The sequence below is a fragment of the Mobula hypostoma genome, chromosome 12 (assembly GCF_963921235.1).
Source record: "Mobula hypostoma chromosome 12, sMobHyp1.1, whole genome shotgun sequence".
NCBI lineage: Eukaryota > Metazoa > Chordata > Chondrichthyes > Myliobatiformes > Myliobatidae > Mobula > Mobula hypostoma.
Genome location: NC_086108.1, coordinates 110,355,046 through 110,373,048, shown reverse-complemented (window position 1 = coordinate 110,373,048; position 18,003 = coordinate 110,355,046). Strand labels below are relative to the sequence as shown.

The 18,003-nt window shown below is 41.1% G+C and overlaps 1 protein-coding gene across 2 annotated transcripts in view; it reads right to left on the bottom strand.

Moving 5' to 3' along the window:
- The window catches only part of prkacba (protein kinase, cAMP-dependent, catalytic, beta a), a 228,937-nt gene that overhangs the window by 28,798 nt on the left and 182,136 nt on the right, over window positions 1-18,003 (bottom strand). For both annotated transcript variants that reach the window (XM_063064778.1, XM_063064776.1), the window contains exons 4-5: window positions 9,720-9,818; window positions 1,150-1,232 (exon numbers count right to left, since the gene is read on the bottom strand). In XM_063064778.1, the coding sequence (XP_062920848.1) occupies window positions 1,150-1,232; window positions 9,720-9,818 (182 nt within the window). The remainder of the gene's footprint in view (window positions 1-1,149; window positions 1,233-9,719; window positions 9,819-18,003) is intronic.

Here is an 18,003-nt window from a genome sequence, read left to right as displayed (position 1 = left end):
AGGGTCCAGAGGAGGTTCATAAGGATGAATCCAGGAATGAAAGGGTTATCATACAAGAAACATTTGATGGCTCTGGGTCTGTACTCGCTGGAATTCAAAAGGATGAGGGAGAATCTCATTGAAACCTTTCGAATGTTGAAAGGCCTAGACAGAGTAGATGTGGAAAGGATGGTGAGAGTCTAGGACAAGAGAGCATAGCCACAGGATAGAGGGGTACCCTTTCAAAACAGAGATGTGGAGAAATCTCTTTAGCCAAATGGTGGTGAATTTGTTGTCACATGCAGCTGTGGAGGCCAGGTCGTTGGGCGTATTTAAGGCTGAGATTGATAGGTTCTTGACTGGACACGGCATCAAAGGTTACAGGGAGAAGGCGGGGAACTAGGGTTGAGGAGGAGATAGAAAAAAAAGGATCAGCCATGATTGAATGGCAGAGCAGACTTGATGGGACAGATGGCCTAATTCTGCTCCTATGTCTTATGATACTCTCTGACACCCTGACTAATCAAAAGCCTATCAAACTCTACTTTAAAAGTACCCTGTGACTTGCCCTTCATAGCTGTCTGTGGCATTGAAATCCACAGATGCACTAATCTCAGGCTAAAGAAAACGAAAGTCCTCCTAATCTCTACTCTCAATGAAGGTCCCTCTATCCTGAGGTTGTGCTCTCTGGTCCCAGACTCCCCCACTATAGGAAACATCTTCTCTATATGCACAGTATCTAGGCCTTCCAATATTCAATGGAATAACAGCTTCTAAACTCTAGTGAGTACAGACCCAAAGCCATTAAACGCTCCTCATATGTTAATCCTTTTGTTCCTGTAACCATTCTTGTGAACCTCAACTGAATCCTCTTCAATGCTAGCACATTTTCTTAGATAAGGGGCATAAAACCTACTTACAATACTCCAAGTACGATCTAATGCCTTATAAAGCATCAGCATTACATCCTGTATGGAATGGTGAAGACTCAATGGGCTAAATGGCCTAATTTGGCTCCTATGTCTTATGTCTTATGGATGATGCACTCAAGTTACTGGACAGGTTGCCTAGATGCTGATTTTTCAACGTTGGACAGTGCCTTGAGGAACACTTATGTTCATCACAAATATTTTATATTATTCATCAATCCATGGGCGACTTAAACCTTACCTGAACCTTCCAATTCTTCTAAGATGTGAAAACATTTCACCACCTGGTACGTATTCCATCACCATATATAAATTAGAGTTGTCCTGAAACACAAAGTTAGATTATGAATTAAAGTGGTAGCCATGAACATCGAGTCCAATGGTTACCTCTTTGTAATGAGCAAAACAACAGAGAAGGCTACAGGTAAACTGAACATCTGCAAATACCACCTGGGTTAGAAGTTTAAGTACACTTAGTGGCCACTTTATTAGGTATACCTCTACACTCACTCATTAATGCAAATATCTAATAAGCCAATCAAGTGGCAGAAACTCAATGCATAGAAGCACAAAGGCATGGTCAAGAAGTTGAGTTGTTCAGATCAAACATCAGAATGGGGAAGAAATGTGATCTAGGTGACTTTGACTGTGGAATGGAATGATTGTTTGTGCCAGACGGGGTGGTTTGAGTATGACAGAAACTGTTGATCTCCTGAGATTTACACGCACAACAGTCTCAACCAGTTTATGGAGAATGGTGTGAAAAATAACAGCATCCAGTGAGGGGCAGTTCGGAGGGTGAAAGCACTTTGTTAATGAGAACTCAGAGGACAATGACAAAACTGGTTCAAGCCGACAGGAAGGCGACAGTACGGTAACTCTAATAACAACATGTTACAACTGTGATGTGCAGAAAAACATCTTTGAATGCACATGTTCAGCCTTGAAGTGGATGGGCTACAAGCAGAAGAGCACACTGGGTAATTGAGTGCAAGTGGCAATTGAGTGCACTTCCACTAAAGCAAACATACCTATTAAGTTTAGGGCAAGTTATTTATAAATAAAACTCCAAAGGAGAAGAAAACTGGCTTGTTATCACAGCAATGAAATATCTGTGAAAAATTTCAACCTAGATGTAAATTAATGCCAACAAGGATGAAAAATCAATTTCATTTGCCATATATTTATTTATATGTATTAGGAATTTGTTGCGGCGTGTTGGTTAGGGTGCAATATTTAACAACTAACAATATTCCATAATTAAAGTTCATAGTTCGAAGTACATTCATTATTAAGTATGTATAACTATATACAGCCTTGAGATTTGTCTCCTTACAAGCAGCCACAAAACACAAGAAACCCAATAGAACCCATTAAAAAAAACAGCCAAACGCCCAAACAGCCAAAAACCTATGTTTCCAATGTACAGAAAAAAAATCATGCCATCAGTAAAAGGAAGCAAACAACATTCAGAACTGAAGTTCATGAAAATGAGTCCACAGCCCCTAAGTCAATAAGTCAATCCAGGCCACAGATTCAGTTCAGCGCAGAGGTGAGTAAACCTCGTAAGTAACAAGCTAAACACCGTTGAATTATATCAAGCATTATGTACAAATTTATTTAAAAATAGCTATAAATACAGATATGGAATAAAATGTGCATAAATACATAACAGCAGCATCTCTTTACAAAGTAAACATCATTATAAAAAGTGGTTTAAAGTACAGTGCAGTGACTAAGGTAAGTGAAGGTGGTGAGGTGCTTAACTAGAATGGTTGACCAGATGAACTGCCTGGTGGAAGCAGCTTTTAAGATGGCGTGAAATTTGCTTTAATAGAATCAGAATCAGGTTTAATATCACTGACATAGCTCAAGAAATTTGGCAGCAGCATTACAGTGCAATACATAAAAATACAAAAAATTGTAATTAGAAATCCAGTGGATTCCAGTTAATTGGACCATTGGTTAATTGGAGCAACTGCTTATTGAGACAAATTCTTAAGAACAAAATCAAATCAAGAAAATAGCCAGGATTCCCTTCATTCATTTGGGATACTACACCACTTAATTGGCGCAGGAGACTTTTGCCGCACAGTATCTAACTAGTGTCAGACTTATGCACTTGTGTGGCCATTAGACACACTGTGCTTAGAGTGAACAATTTTAAAAATAGCATCAGTTGCGTGTATTTGTGTTCAAAACTATTTGGCACTGATAGTTGGCAACAAATAATCAGTAAGTCAATTCAGAACTGTTTGGCTTACTGCAGTTTCAAGCATTCAGGATGGGAGATATTAAAATGGCCGGGAGTGAAAATGAAATGATTTCATTTCTTCAAAGTTAAAAACTATGAAGAATTTGAAGGTATCGACAATCATCTTGATGCTAAAATTAAGATGAAGATTTGAAGGATGCAGATGTCAATAACATTCTATGAAGGCAGTCCACAATCTACACTGGATGTCTTTTGTTCATTCATTCAAAAGAATGTGTATACTGGATGAATTCCTCTGTCAATAACTATTAGGAGCTAATAAGTTTAATAGTATTTTTAGTGTTCTAACTTGTTCCGTATTTCATTTAAATACTGTACATAATTTGATACCCAGTTAAACAATAGTTTGTCTTTTTTATATCTTTTTAACTATTTCTGTGAAACTTCGGCTAAATGGGCAGCTGCTTAATTGGGCCAAAATGTACTGGTCACGATGTGCCCCAGTTAACCAAGATCCACTGTATATATATAAAAAAAAATTAAATAATGAGTGCTAAAAGAATGCAAAAATAGTAAGGTAGTGTTCATGGGCTGGTTTATTGTCTGTTCAGAAATCTGATGGCAGAGGGGAAAAAGCTGTTCTTAAAATGTTGAGTGTGAGATTTCAGGCTCCTGTACTTCCTCCTTGGTGGCAAGCATGCCCTATAGCGCTTTTCAGAAGGGAGCTTTTGAAACAATTTTAGGAACAGAACAATGATAACTGGTTTAAACAGAACAGTAAGGCACAAAAAACCATATCTAAGCGTTTATAAGTTTCCTCCAGCATTTTGTGTGTTCCTCTAGATTTCCAGCATCTCGTCTTATTTTTATTAGTCACACAAATCAGATTGGAAGTTCAAAGTAAATTTGTAATCAGAGTAAATATGTTACCATATACAACCCTGAGATTCATTTTCTTGCAGACATTCATAGTAAATGCAAAGAAACACAATAGAATCAAGAAAAGACCACACTCAAGACAAACAACGATCGTGCGAAGGACAACAAACTACACGAATGTAAAGCGAATAAAGTAACAACGAAAATAAATTAAGCAATAAACATCGAGAATATGCAATGAAGAATCCTTGAAAGTGAATCCACAGGTTGTGGGAACATTTCAGTGAAGTTGAGTGAAGTTATTCCCTCTTCAGCCTGAATATTGAGTAGTAGAATCTTTTCCTGAACCTGGCTGAGTGGATCCTGAGGCTTCTGTACCTCCTTCCTGATGGCAGAAGCAAGAAGAGAGCATTGCCTGGACGGTGTGGGTGCTTGATGATGGATGCTGTTTTCCTTTCCTGCAACAGTACTCCATGCAGATGTGTTTAATGGTAGGGAGGGCTTTTGCATTCAAGGGTATTGGTGTTTGCATACCAGGCTACGATACATGTTGATGGCAGGCATGTAACCCTGGCTATTTCTACTGTAATTACAATTGCTGCTCAGGACACACTAAATACTAAATTTTGCCTTCATCGTTTGAACCCTGCCCATCATAGTGGTCAGGCAGGTTGAGTTTACTATGGATTTGTCCAACATTCCCTCTAATATTTTTTAACAACTGCGAGGACCAACCAGTGCTGGGCAGGAAATGTTTTTACACAAACTGAAAACTGCATGGCACTTTAAATGTTTATTTTGAGTGGGACGTACGAGGTGTCCAGGGAGGGACAGCACCTCTGGTGAAGGGGCTTGTCGTGTCCATTCTGGGGCAGCTCACTCACCTTTGGTCCCCACCAGACACTCAGCTCTCACCTGCAGCTCCAAGTAGCTGTTTGCCTTCGACAGCGGAAACGTCCTGGTACACTGCTTTGATAGTTGGGTTAAACCAGGTAAGGGTAGCCGAAGCACTCCGTACTCTGGTGAGTTAGGGAGATGCCTGTCTTGGCATGTGAAGTCAGCTCCGGCGGACTCTACAGTGAGATCCAACAGCCGGGAAGGGCAACGCTCCTAGGAGAGCAAAGGGCATGACAAGGCACAGAAGAGTTCACGGTCATGTTTGCGACACTTGTTCATTCCACTGGATCCGGACTTTGGAGTGCAATGGCCTTTCCACTTTAAAAACTCTCTTGCACAGGTTTCCTGTCATTGTCGGATATGATGGACAACCACCATGTATCACGAATATTTAGAATAAAAATCAAAAAATGACATACTTTTGATTTCATTTATTAACTGAAGGTAAACTTTTAAATACTGTTCAGCGGGCCAGTGGTTTGTTAACAATGAGCTACTGACTTCCACAGTACAGAGTCACTTGAAACATTGACAATGTAAATACATTGAAACTCTAAAATGTTTCAAAGTAAAGGCTCTGGTATGTTTATTATTTGGAAAGTTTATAGATTATATTTATTAACTATTAATTACAGGGCATTTCACAATTATATTAACGGTTTCAAAATTAGCATAATTTTAAAATAATAGTAAGATTATATATAAGAAAATTCTAGCTGCGCAGCTTAGAGGGAACAGTGAACTTGTTCACAGTTCAAAGCAAATTTTATCATCAAACTATCAAAATATGTCACCACATATAACCCTGAGATTCATTTTTTTGTGGGCATACTCAGCAAATCTATTGAATAGTAACTATAACAGGATCAATGAAAGACCAACCAGAGTGCAGAAGACAACAAACTATGCAAAGACAAATATAAATAAATAGCAATAAATAAAAAGAACATGAGATAATGAGACACAGAGTCTTTAAAAGTGAGATCATTGGTTGTAGACACGAGGAAATCTGCAGATGCTGGAAATTCAAGCAACATACACAAAACGCTGGCGGAACACAGCAGGCCAGGCAGCATCTATAGGAAGAGGTACAGTCGATGTTTTCGGCCGGGACCCTTCGTCAGGACTAGTTCGTTAGTCCTGACGAAGGGTCATTAGCTGTAGGAACTGTTCATAGATGGGGCAAGTGAAGTTGAGTATGGTTACCCCCTTTTCTTCAAGAGCCTGATGGTGGGGTAGAAACTGTTCTTGAACCTGGTGGTGTGAGTCCTGAGGCTCTCATACCTTCTACCTGATGGCAACTGTAAGAAGAGAGCACATCCTGGGTGGTGGGGATCTCTAATGATAGATGCTGCTTTCCTATAACTGTGTTTCATGTAGATGGCTTTGGACCTGCACTCACTGGAATTTAGAAGAATTTTGTGGAGATCTCATTGAAACCTACCGAACGTTGAAAGAACTAGATAAGATAGATGTGTGAGGATGTTCCCTCTGGTGGTGGTATCTAGAACTAGAGGGCACAACCTCAAAATTGAGGGGCGACCTTTCAGAACAGAAGTAAGGAGGACTTTTTTTTAGCCAAAGAGTAATGAATCTGTGGAATGCTCGGCCACAGACTGCGGTGAAGGCCAAGTCCATGGGTATATTTAAAGCAGAAGTTGATAAGATTCCTGGTTAGTCGGGACATCAAGGGATATGGGAGACGGCAGTTGTATGGAGTTGAATGGGATGCAGGATCAGCCATGATGGAATGGCAGAGCTGAATGGCCTAATTTTGCTCCTATCTTATGCTCTTATAGATGTTAGAAGGGCTTTATTCCATCATGAATAATCAGTCATTGTCAGAAGAAATTGCCAACCATGAAAGGGTATAACTTGTTTTTTTTTTGAACACCAAGTAGGTTTACAAGGAGATCATAATTTTGGATGGGTCCTGAACTTTGGTACAAAGGAACAAATCAGCATGGTAATGCATTGCTTTACAATGCCAGTGATCACTGATCAGCAATCAATTCCTGCTGTTGTCTGTAAGGAGTTTGTACGTTCTCCCTATGGCCATGTGGGCTTCCTCTGGGTGTTTGGTTTCCTCCCACATTCTAAAGGTGCATGGGTGAGGGTTAGGAAGCTGTGGGCATGCTGCATTGGCACCAGAAGTGTGATAACACTTGCAGGCTTCCTCCAGCACAATGCTCGCTGATTTGATTTGGCGCAAACATCACACTTCACCGTAGTTGACATAAATGTGAAAACATAGCCTTTCATGATCCCAGAACACATTCTACATACTAAGAAAGCTCATCAATGGCTCTACTTTCTGTGAAGGCTGAAGAGCTGGATTTTGCACATTCACACTTGCATCATTCTACAAATGTACAGTACAGCATCCTAACAAGCTGCATCACTGTACCGTATGGAAAATGCACTGTGGTGGACGGGAAGGCTCTACATTGGGTAGTCAAGACTGCCCAACGCATCACTGGCACCAGCCTACCCACCATCAAGGTGACAGAAAAGGGCCAGTCATATCATGTAGGATCCCACCCACCCTGCTCCTGGACTGTTGTCCCACTCCCAGCAGGGAGGAGGCTATGCCAGTCCCACAAGACTCAGAAACTGTTACTTTCCCCAAGCAGTAAAGCTGATCAACACCTCCCACTAAGTCCACCACTATATTACTTCCTGTCAGTCACTGTATGTACAGCCTAGCATCACTTTATGGACATAAAATCAACGCATATAAACTACCTTATGCATCTGTATTCATTGTTTTTTAAATTATTGTTGTGTTCTTTTACTTATTGCGTTTTTTGTGTTACATCGGATCCGGAATAATGATTATTTTATTCTCCTTTGCACTTGTGCACTGGAAAAGACATTGTACAATCTTGATTGATTATTTAATGAAACTAATCTTTTTGTCTCTTTAAAGGAATGCCTTTTAAAGAGCCTGGAGTTAAGATTTTAAATTGGAGTAATCAAACAGCAGAACGCAGTGAAAACTGAGGAACTCCATCAAGCAAAATCCAGTGACACCAATTCCACATAAAGATCACGCATACTGACTAATCAGATGTTCTGATATGATTTTAGTTGCTTCTGCTACAAATATGTACAAGCTGAAGGAAATGAAGGTTTGAAGTCTAAGTTGGCCAAACCACATTAATAGAAACTTCTTAAGCAATGACGAAAAGCAAAATTGCACAAGTGAAGTTGCCAGCAAGGCTGCCAACTGGCAGGGAGCTTTGCTAGCACACTAATGGAATGAAAAACCAGGAATCATTCAATGTTTGGGTATAGTTTGATCCACTATAACCAACGAGGTAACAGTACAAACTAAGGAACATTCACAAAATGCAGGAGGAACACAGCAGGTCAGGCAGCATCTATGGAGAAGTACAAACAATTCGACATCCTGGACAGAGAGCCCTCATCAGGGCTGGAAAGGAAGGAGGAAGAAGCCAGAATAAGAAGGTGGGAGGAGGGGAGGAAGTACAAGCTGCTAGGTGACGGGCAAGACTAGGTGAGGTGGAAGGCTAATTTGCGGATATGGAGCAATATGTGCATAAATTCCAGCAGGTATTTTGCAACGTGAACAGCATTATAAAAGTGGTTAAAGCGTTTACAGTGCTGCGATGAGGGTAAACTAATGTTTGTATTGCCCTATCTAGTATTAAAACCCAACTCCAACAACTAGCAATGAAGGTGCATAAGATTGCGATTAAAGCAATTCTTTTAACAGTTCAGTCCTAATAGAGTAATAAAGTAATACTGCACAAAATCTTGACAGCTTCCAGGTCTCATCTGCATGGACTTCCAAGACCTCACATAATCAGGATGCACAACCACTCCTCTCTTCCCATCATCCTCAACATGTGTACCCCACTCCCCCATCTCTTATGGCATTTATTTTTTGTGTTGCATCAGATCTGGTGTAACAATTATTGCGTGGTATTGGATAGGATAAATACAAGCAGGCCTTTTCCACTGAGGCTGTGTGGGATTACAACTAGAAGTCATGGGTTAAGGGGAACATGAGTGGAAACTTCTTCACTCAGTGTTGCAAGAGTGTGGAACAAGTTGCCAGTACAAGTGGTGCACGCAAGCTCAATTTCAATGTTTAAGAGAAGTTTGGATAGGTACATGGATGGTAGGCATATGGAGGGCTATGGTCCCAGAATAGGTTGATGGGAGGAGGGAGTTTAAATGGTTTGAGAGAGTAGATGGGCCGAATGGCCTGTTTCTGTGCTACACTTTTCTATGACTATGACTTCTGTGACTCTAATCTTGAGTAACAGTTGAAAGTCTACTTTGAATCCTATTCAGTCCTCTTCAATACATAAAACTTTAGAAATTCTCTTAAGCTGAGTGTGCGGCTGATTCATGCAAAGGGTTCATAATCCATTTTAAAGGTATGGAATGATTAAGATTCAAAATCAGCTTTAATTGGCACAAGATTAAAATTAAGATTAGTTTTAATTGTCACATGTACATTGAAATGCATAGTGAAATGAATTGTTAATGTCAAATCAAGTCAGTGAGGATTGTGCTGGGGGCAGCCTGCAAGTGTTGCCACACTTCTGGCACCAACATAGCATGCCCACAACTCACCAACTCTTACTGTATGTCTTTGGGATGTGGGAGGAAACTGGAGCACCCGGAGGAAAGCTATGCGGCCATGGGGAGAATGTACAAACTCCTTACAGTTAGAGGTAAGAATAGAACTCCGATCTTACAGTTAGTGTCGCAAAGCGCTACACTAAATGGTAGGCTGTACTGTCAGATCAATGCACTTTCAAAGTCTGATGTTATGAATTATTTACCTTGAAGGAATACTCCAATTTCACCAGAAATGGGAAATTAACTGCTTGCAATATTCTCTTCTCATTGAGTGTGTGTTCGATTTGTTTCAGTTTAACAACCTACAACACAAAAACATCAATTAACATTCACAGTGAATGGATTACATTGCTAATTTGTGCAATCGTCATTCATTTTATTGGAACTTCATGGGTAAGTATGGAAAAAGTAACATGTAAATCTCATCAGGGATAACCAGTGAATATCCACGATATCAATACTCTCTATTCATAGGTATTGGTTCTTATTTGATTGTTACCCCTTCATTTGGGGTGGAGAAGAGAAATGAGTCTTGTCTAAACAGTTAAAGTTTGGTCCACATTGACAACAGAATGCGAAAATACAGCACGATGAAGAGTTTAATTCCACACTGTGTCTTGTATTGAAGATGTAGTGTTTGTTTGTTTGTTTGTTTATTTATTTATTTATTGAGATACAGTGTGGAGAAGGCCCTTCGAACTGCGCTGCCCAGCAACCACTGAGTTAACCCTAGCCTAATCACAGGAGAATTTACAATGACCAATTAACCAACTAAGTGGCATATTGGAAAATGGGAGGAAACTGGAATACCCGGAGAAAAACCACACATTCCACAGGAGGACATACAGACTCCTTACAGATGATGTCGGAAATGAACTTTGAGCTCCGACGTCCCGAGTTGTAATAGTGTCGCGTTAACTGCAACGCTACAGTGGTGCCCATGTTGAAAGCAAGACTCATCACACTATCTCCTGCACTAGGCTCACTCTTACAAAGGACCTCAAAACTATAAGAGTTTCTTACCTTGCAGGGTTCCCTTCCTTCTATAATCTACAGGTTTTTAAAACGCAATCCTGGCATCACCTAACCACTGAGTGTTGATTTATCTTGTCTTCGCTACTACTCTTTTCATTTCTGGTCCCGCACAGTGTTCTGTACTATGGCCCTGGCCTTTCACATTTTACCTGGGTTACTCAATAACAGAAACAAAGAGAAAGTTAAGCAGGCAATAATTAACTCTATAGACATTAGATGCACTTACTTAGCAGATGTGCTGTATATTCTAATTCACTATTAGAACTCAATTAAAAATAGAAAAACCTATTCCCAGCACCACCACTGTGACCATAGCAACATCAATGTTATTTTAAGTTTCATGAACTTTAAAAAAAATTATTTATTTAAAGATACAGCAACAGACCCTTCTGGCCCTTTGAGATGTGCTGCCCCACAACCCACCTATTTAACCCCACCCTATTCACAGGACGTACTAACTGGTTCCTCTTTTGGACCGTGGGAGGAAACTGAAGTACCCAGAGGAAACCCATGTGTACATGGGAAGAATGTACAAACTTTCTTCCAGAGAATACTGGAACTGAACTCTGAACTTCAGAGAGGCGGGACTGCACAGGCATGTGACATCGGGCAGTGAAGCGGGGAAGATTTAAAAGGTCAGAAATCCTGATTCGGGTTTAATTCGGAGAAGTGAGTCTGAGAATCGAAGCGGGAGTGTGGCGGAAGTCATTTTTAATTTTTCGGTTCTTTTTCCACCTCGGAGTTCAGAGAGGCGGGACTGCGCAGGCGTGTGACATCGGGCAGTGAAGGGCGGAAGATTTAAAAGGAACACAGTCTTATACAGCCGGCAGCGTCGTTTGTGGGCTGCAGAGTGAAGGCTTAAAGGTTTTGGCTCAACGGGCTTAGGCGGAAACAGGCGAGGCGAAGTAGGTTTGGTTTTTATTTTTTTCCTGTTATTTGAGGAGAGGGGGAAGTATGAGTGTGAGGGCAGCTTGTTGTTCTCGGTGTCAGATGTGGGAGGGAGTGGAGTCTCCCAGCCTCCCGGACGTCCACATCTGTGCCAGGTGCGCCGAGATGCAGCTCCTAAGGGACCGCGTTAGGGAACTGGACCTGCAGCTCGATGGCCTTCGTCTGGTCAGGGAGAGTGAGGAGTTGATAGAGAGGAGTTACAGGCAGGTGGTCACACCAGGGCCATGGGAGGCAGACAAGTGGGTCATGGTTAGGAGGGGGAAGGGGAAGGGCCAGGTACTAGAGAGTACCCCAGTGGCTGTGCCCCTTGACAATAAGTACTCCTGTTTGAGTACTGTTGGAGCTAACAGCTTACCTGGGGGAAGCAACACTGGCTGTGCCTCCGGCACAGAGTCCGGCCCTGTAGCTCAGAAGGGTAGGGAAAGGAAGAGGAGGGCAGTAGTAATAGGGGACTCGATAGTTAGGGGGTCAGATAGGTAATTCTGTGGATGCAGTCAGGAGACCCGGATGGTAGTTTGCCTCCCTGGTGCCAGGGTCCGCGATGTTTCTGATCGCTTCCAAGATATCCTGAAGTGGAAGGGAGAGGAGCCAGAGGTCGTGGTACATATAGGTACCAACGACATAGGTAGGAAAAGGGAAGAGGTCCTGAAAGGAGAATATAGGGAGTTAGGAAGGGAGTTGAGAAGAAGGACCGTAAAGGTAGTAATCTCAGGATTACTGCCTGTGCCATGTGACAGTGAGAGTAGGAATGCAATGAGGTGGAGGATAAATGCGTAGCTGAGGGATTGGAGCAGGGGGCAGGGATTCAAGTTTTTGGATCATTGGGACCTTTTTTGGCGCAGGTGTGACCTGTACAAAAAGGACGAGTTACACTTGAATCCTAGGGGGACCAATATCCTGGCGGGGAGATTTGCAAAGGCTACTGAAGAGACTTTAAACTAGAATGGTTGGGGGTGGGAATCAAACTGAAGCGACTAGGAGAGAGGAGGTAAGTTCACAATTAGAGAAAGCTAGTAGACAGTGTGTGAGGGAGGATAGGCAGGGGGCAGAGATCGGGAGCACTCAGACCGAAGATGTAGGGAAGAAGAAAGAAAAACATAACAAAGTTGTTTGCACCATTAGGGATAAACAGAGAGTAAGAGGTGGAGAGTTTCTTAAATGCATCTATTTTAATGCTAAGAGCATTGTAAGAAAGGTGGATGAGCTTAGAGCATGGATTGATACCTGGAAATATGATGTTGTAGCTATCAGTGAAACATGGTTGCAGGAGGGGTGTGATTGGCAATTGAATATTCCTGGATTTCGTTGCTTCAGGTGTGATAGAATCAGAGGGACAAGAGGGGGAAGTGTTGCATTGCTTGTCAGAGAAAATGTAACAGCAGTGCTCTGGCAGGATAGATTAGTGGACTCGTCTAGGGAGGCTATTTGGGTGGAATTGAGGAATGGGAAAGGTGTAGTGACGCTTATAGGGGTGTTTATAGACCACATAATGGGGAGCGAGAATTGGAGGAGCAAATTTTTAAGGAGACAGCAGATATTTGTAGTAAGCACAAGGTTGTGATTGTGGGAGATTTTAATTTTCCACACATTGACTGGGAGGCCCATTCTGTAAAAGGGCTGGATGGCATGGAGTTTGTAAAATGTGTGCAAGATAGTTTTTTGCAGCAATACATAGAGGTACCAACAAGAGAAGGGGCAGTGTTGGATCTCCTGTTAGGGAATGAGATAGGGCAGGTGACGGAGGTATGCGTTGGCGAGCACTTCGGGTCCAGTGATCACAATACCATTAGTTTCAATATAATTATGGAGAAGGATAGGACTGGACCCAGGCTTGAGATTTTTGATTGGAGAAAGGCTAACTTTGAGGAGATGCGAAAGGATTTAGAAGGAGTGGATTGGGACAATTTGATTTATGGGAAGGATGTAATAGAGAAATGGAGGTCAATTAAAGGTGAAATTTTGAGGGTACAGAATCTTTATGTTCCTGTTAGGTTGAAAAGAAAGGTTAAAAGTTTGAGAGAGCCGTGGTTTTCAAGGGATATTGGAAATTTGGTTTGGAAAAAGAGAGGGATCTACAATAAATATAGGCAGCTTGAAGTACATGAGGTGCTCGTGGAATATAAAGAAAGTAAGAAGAATCTTAAGAAAGAAATTAGAAAAGCTAAAAGAAGATATGAGGCTGCTTTGACAAGTAAGGTGAAAATAAATCCCAAGGGTTTCTACAGTTATATTAATAGCAAAAGGATAGTGAAGGATAAAATTGGTCCCTTAGAGAATCACAGTGGATGGCAATGTGCTGAGCCAAAGGAGATGGGGGAGATTTTGAACAATGTCTTTTCTTCGGTATTCACTAAGGAGACGGATATTGAATTGTGTAAGGTAAAGGAAACAAGAAGGGTAGTTATGGAAAGTATGATGATTAAAGAAGAGGAAGTACTGGCGCTTTTAAAGAATATAAAAGTGGATAAGTCTCTGGGTCCAGACTGGATATTCCCTAGGACCTTGAGGGAAGTTAGTGTGGAAATAGCAGGGGCTCTGACAGATATATTTCAAATGTCATTAGAAACAGAGATGGTACCGGGGGATTGGCATATTGCTCATGTGGTTCCATTGTTTAAAAAGGGTTCCAAGAGTAAACCTAGCAATTATTGGCCTGTGAGTTTGATGTCAGTGGTGGGAAGATTGATGGAAAGTATTCTTAGAGATGGTATATATAATTATCTGAACAGACAGGGTCTGATTAGGAACAGACAACATGGATTTGTGCGTGGAAAGTCATGTTTGACAAATATTGAATTTTTTGATGAGGTTACTAGGAAAGTTGACGAGGGTAAAGCGGTGGATGTTGTCTATATGGACTTCAGTAAGGCCTTTGACAAGGTTCCACACGGAAGGTTAGTTAGGAAGGTTCAATCGTTAGGCATTAATATCTAAGTAGTAAAGTGGATTCAGCAGTGGCTGGATGGGAGACGCCAGAGAGTAGTGGTGGATAACTGTTTGTCAGATTGGAGGACGGTGTCTAGTGGTGTGCCTCAGGGATGAGTACTGGGTCCAATGTTGTTTGTCATATATATATTAATGATCTGGACGATGGGGTGGTAAATTGGATTAGTAAGTATGCAGATGATACTAATATAGGTGGAGTTGTGGATAATGCCGAGATGGCCTGTTTCCGTGCTGTAATTGTTATATGTTATATGTTAATCACTACCCTTCTGTTGCGCCTAACGGTAGTGGGGTTTTGTTGTGGGATTCCTGCTTGGACAGACTGCATTTATAATATTCCTCATATGACAACACAACCACAATATCACCCTCAATATGAAAGATCATGACTTTGTGGTTCCTTGAAACAAGTGAGGGGTACTGACTTTTTGGGGGGGGGGGCTCAAACATAAGTATACTGTAAATGTCAGGACCTTTAAGAGCCATGATGAACATAGGAATAGGGTGTGAACAAGTAGATAGGGTGAGAAAGGCAGCGCATGACATACCTGCCTTCATCAGTTGAGGTACTGTTGTTGGGTGTGTACGAGTTGACAAGTTACATTTAGAGCCATATTTCTCTCACATCCAAGCGTCAATCGAACTGTGTTGAATGAAATTTGATCCTCCACAGCCTGCCAGAGTAGCAGCTAGCATAAAGACACCACCCATCTCTGGAACATTCTCTCTTTTTCTGCAACCCCTCCATTAGAAAGACATTGCAAAAGCTTGAAAGCATGCACCATCAGGCTCAAGGTCAGCTTATATCCCACTGTTAAGACTATTAAATGGTCCCCTAGTCAATTTGGCTCAATCCATCCATTAGGATTTTGCACCTTACTATCAACCTTCACTTCCCCTGTAACTGGAACACATTATTCTGCACTGTTATTGTTTTCCCTTGTCCTACCTATATAAAATTATAACCAAAAATATCCACACAGAGCCCACTCAAGATAGGATAAATGCAAGCAGGCTTTTTCACCAAGGTTAAGTGAGACTAGAACGAGGTCATGGATTAAAGGTCAAAGGTGAAATGTATAAGGGGAATCTGCACTCAGAGGCCTGTGAGGGCGTGAAACCAGCTACCAGCGGAAGTGGCGGTTAAGGGTTTGATTTCAACACCTGAGAGAAATTTGTATTGGTGTGGGGATAGGAGTGGTATGGAGGGGTATGGTCTGGATGCAGGTCAATGAGACTAGGTAAATTAATAGTTTAGCATGGACTAAATGGGCCAAAGGGCCTGTTTCTATGCTGTAATGTTCTATGACTCTACCTCAACACATTGTTGTTATAATTTGATCTGTATGAATGGTATCCAAGACAAGATTTTCACTGTACTTTGGTACAGATGAGAATAATAAACCATTTTACCAATTTTGCGGAGAGATTTCGTACTTCAGTTCAAAGTGGTCTTCCCCCTTTTCTGGGACTATGATTCTTCAGCAAGGGGGAATGTCCTCCCTGCATCCATCTTGATGAGCTTGCAAGATTTTTGTAAGTGTTAATGAGAACACCACTCACTCTTCTAAACCCCAGAGTACGGGCCCCACTCACTTACACCTGCCATCCATGTAACTAGCCTTAGCAGCACACCTCCAAATTTTGGTGTTTTAGAGGCATTTAGATTCCTGAATGGAGATTGAACCCATGAACACTAACACATTACTTTTTTCTTTCTCTTTTTGCACTATTTATTTAATTTAATTTTTTAAATGTATGTACTTATTGTAATTTACAGTTTTTAAATTACGTATTACAAAGTACTGGTGCCAGATAACAACAAATTTCATGACATATGCCAGTAATATTAAACCTGATTCAGATTCTTTAGAAAAATGGCCATGTTTGCACGCTAATACAATTGTTCTGTCATCCTCTCAATTTGGGAACTTAGAATGTTCCTGACAAACTTCAAAGTAAATTTATCATCAAAGTACATATATGTCACCATATACTATCTTCAGATTCATTTTCTTGTGGGCATTCATGATAAATACAAAGAAACATAGTAGAATAAATGCAAATCTGCACACAACAGAGATGGACAAACAACCAATATGCAAAGGAGAAGAAATTGTGCAAAAAACAAACAAATAAATAAATAATCAGCCACTGTGAACTTCCAGAGTCCTTGAAAGTGAGACCATAGGCTGTGAAATCAGTTCAGTGTTGGGGTGAGTGAAGTTATCCGCACTGGTTTAAAAGCCTGATGATTGAGGGATAATAATTGTTCCAAAACTTGGTGGTGTGGGACCTAAGGGTCCTATACCTTCTTCCTAATGCGCTTTTAAGTGGCATGCTTATATCCAACCACATCATGTAACTGAAAACACATTTACCAATTACCTTAAGACCATAAGACATAAGAAAAGAATCAGGCCATTCAACCCATTGAGACTGCTCCGCCATTCCATCATGGCTGATTTATTATTCCTCTCAACCCTATTCTCTTGCCACCTCCCCATAACCTTTGATTCCCTGACTAATCAAGAATCTATCAATAATCTGTTTTACATATACTCAATGACTTGATATCCATAGCCACCTGTGGCAATGAATTCCACTGATTCACTACCCTCTAGCTAAAGAAATTCCTCCTCATCTCTGTTCAGTTTTGAAAGAACGTAAGTATATATTTGCACTGCAAACCACTGTCAGTAGAACAGTCTACTAAAAACAATGATAACATTCCATAACCACCCAGAAGCACACCTCAATTATAATTAGAGGCCAAGGTCTTCCTGCCTTTGATCTGCAATAAAATGCAGCAACCTCACAATATTGTATGCTAAAGAAAGATGCACTACTCTGGATTCATTTAACTCGCTTTACACTTCTACAAACTGATTCAAAATAACTCTCTTTAAAAGACACTTGTTGAGAAAGTGAGGCTCCAAGTTCTAAATTATCTCTGCTGGTCTTTGACTCTTCGACTATGTGCTCATCTAGACCAGCTACCACAGACATGTCCTTCCTTGACCTATCAACCTGCAGCTTGTACTCCTGTCCCCCTCCTCACCTTATTCTGCCTCCTGCCCCCTTCCTTTCCAGTCTTGATGAAGGATCTCTGCCCAAAATGTCAACTGCTTATTCCCCTCCATAGATGCTGCCTGACCTGCTAAGTTTCTCCAGCGTTTTGTGTGTGCTGCTCTGGACTTGCAGCATCTGCAGAATCTCTTGTGCTTCTAACAAGCTCCTAACAATTTGTTTTTAAAGTATCAAACCTCTTTCCATATGTTTAATTGTGTTGGATCAGCATTTCTGCATTTTGAATTCTTGTACTGTAAAACCACACACTCCAAGTGCATCAGTCACCAGCTGCATTTAACTGACTACTACAATAGCAGGCTTTTCTCTAGAGAGCATAAATACAAGAGATTATGCAGGTACTGGAAAACGTAGGGTCTCTGCCTGAAACTACTGACTGTTTACCCCCCTCCATAGATGCTGAGTTCCTCTAGCATTTTGTGTGCGTTCCTCCAAGAGCACATTCAGTTGACAAGTTACAAAGCACAA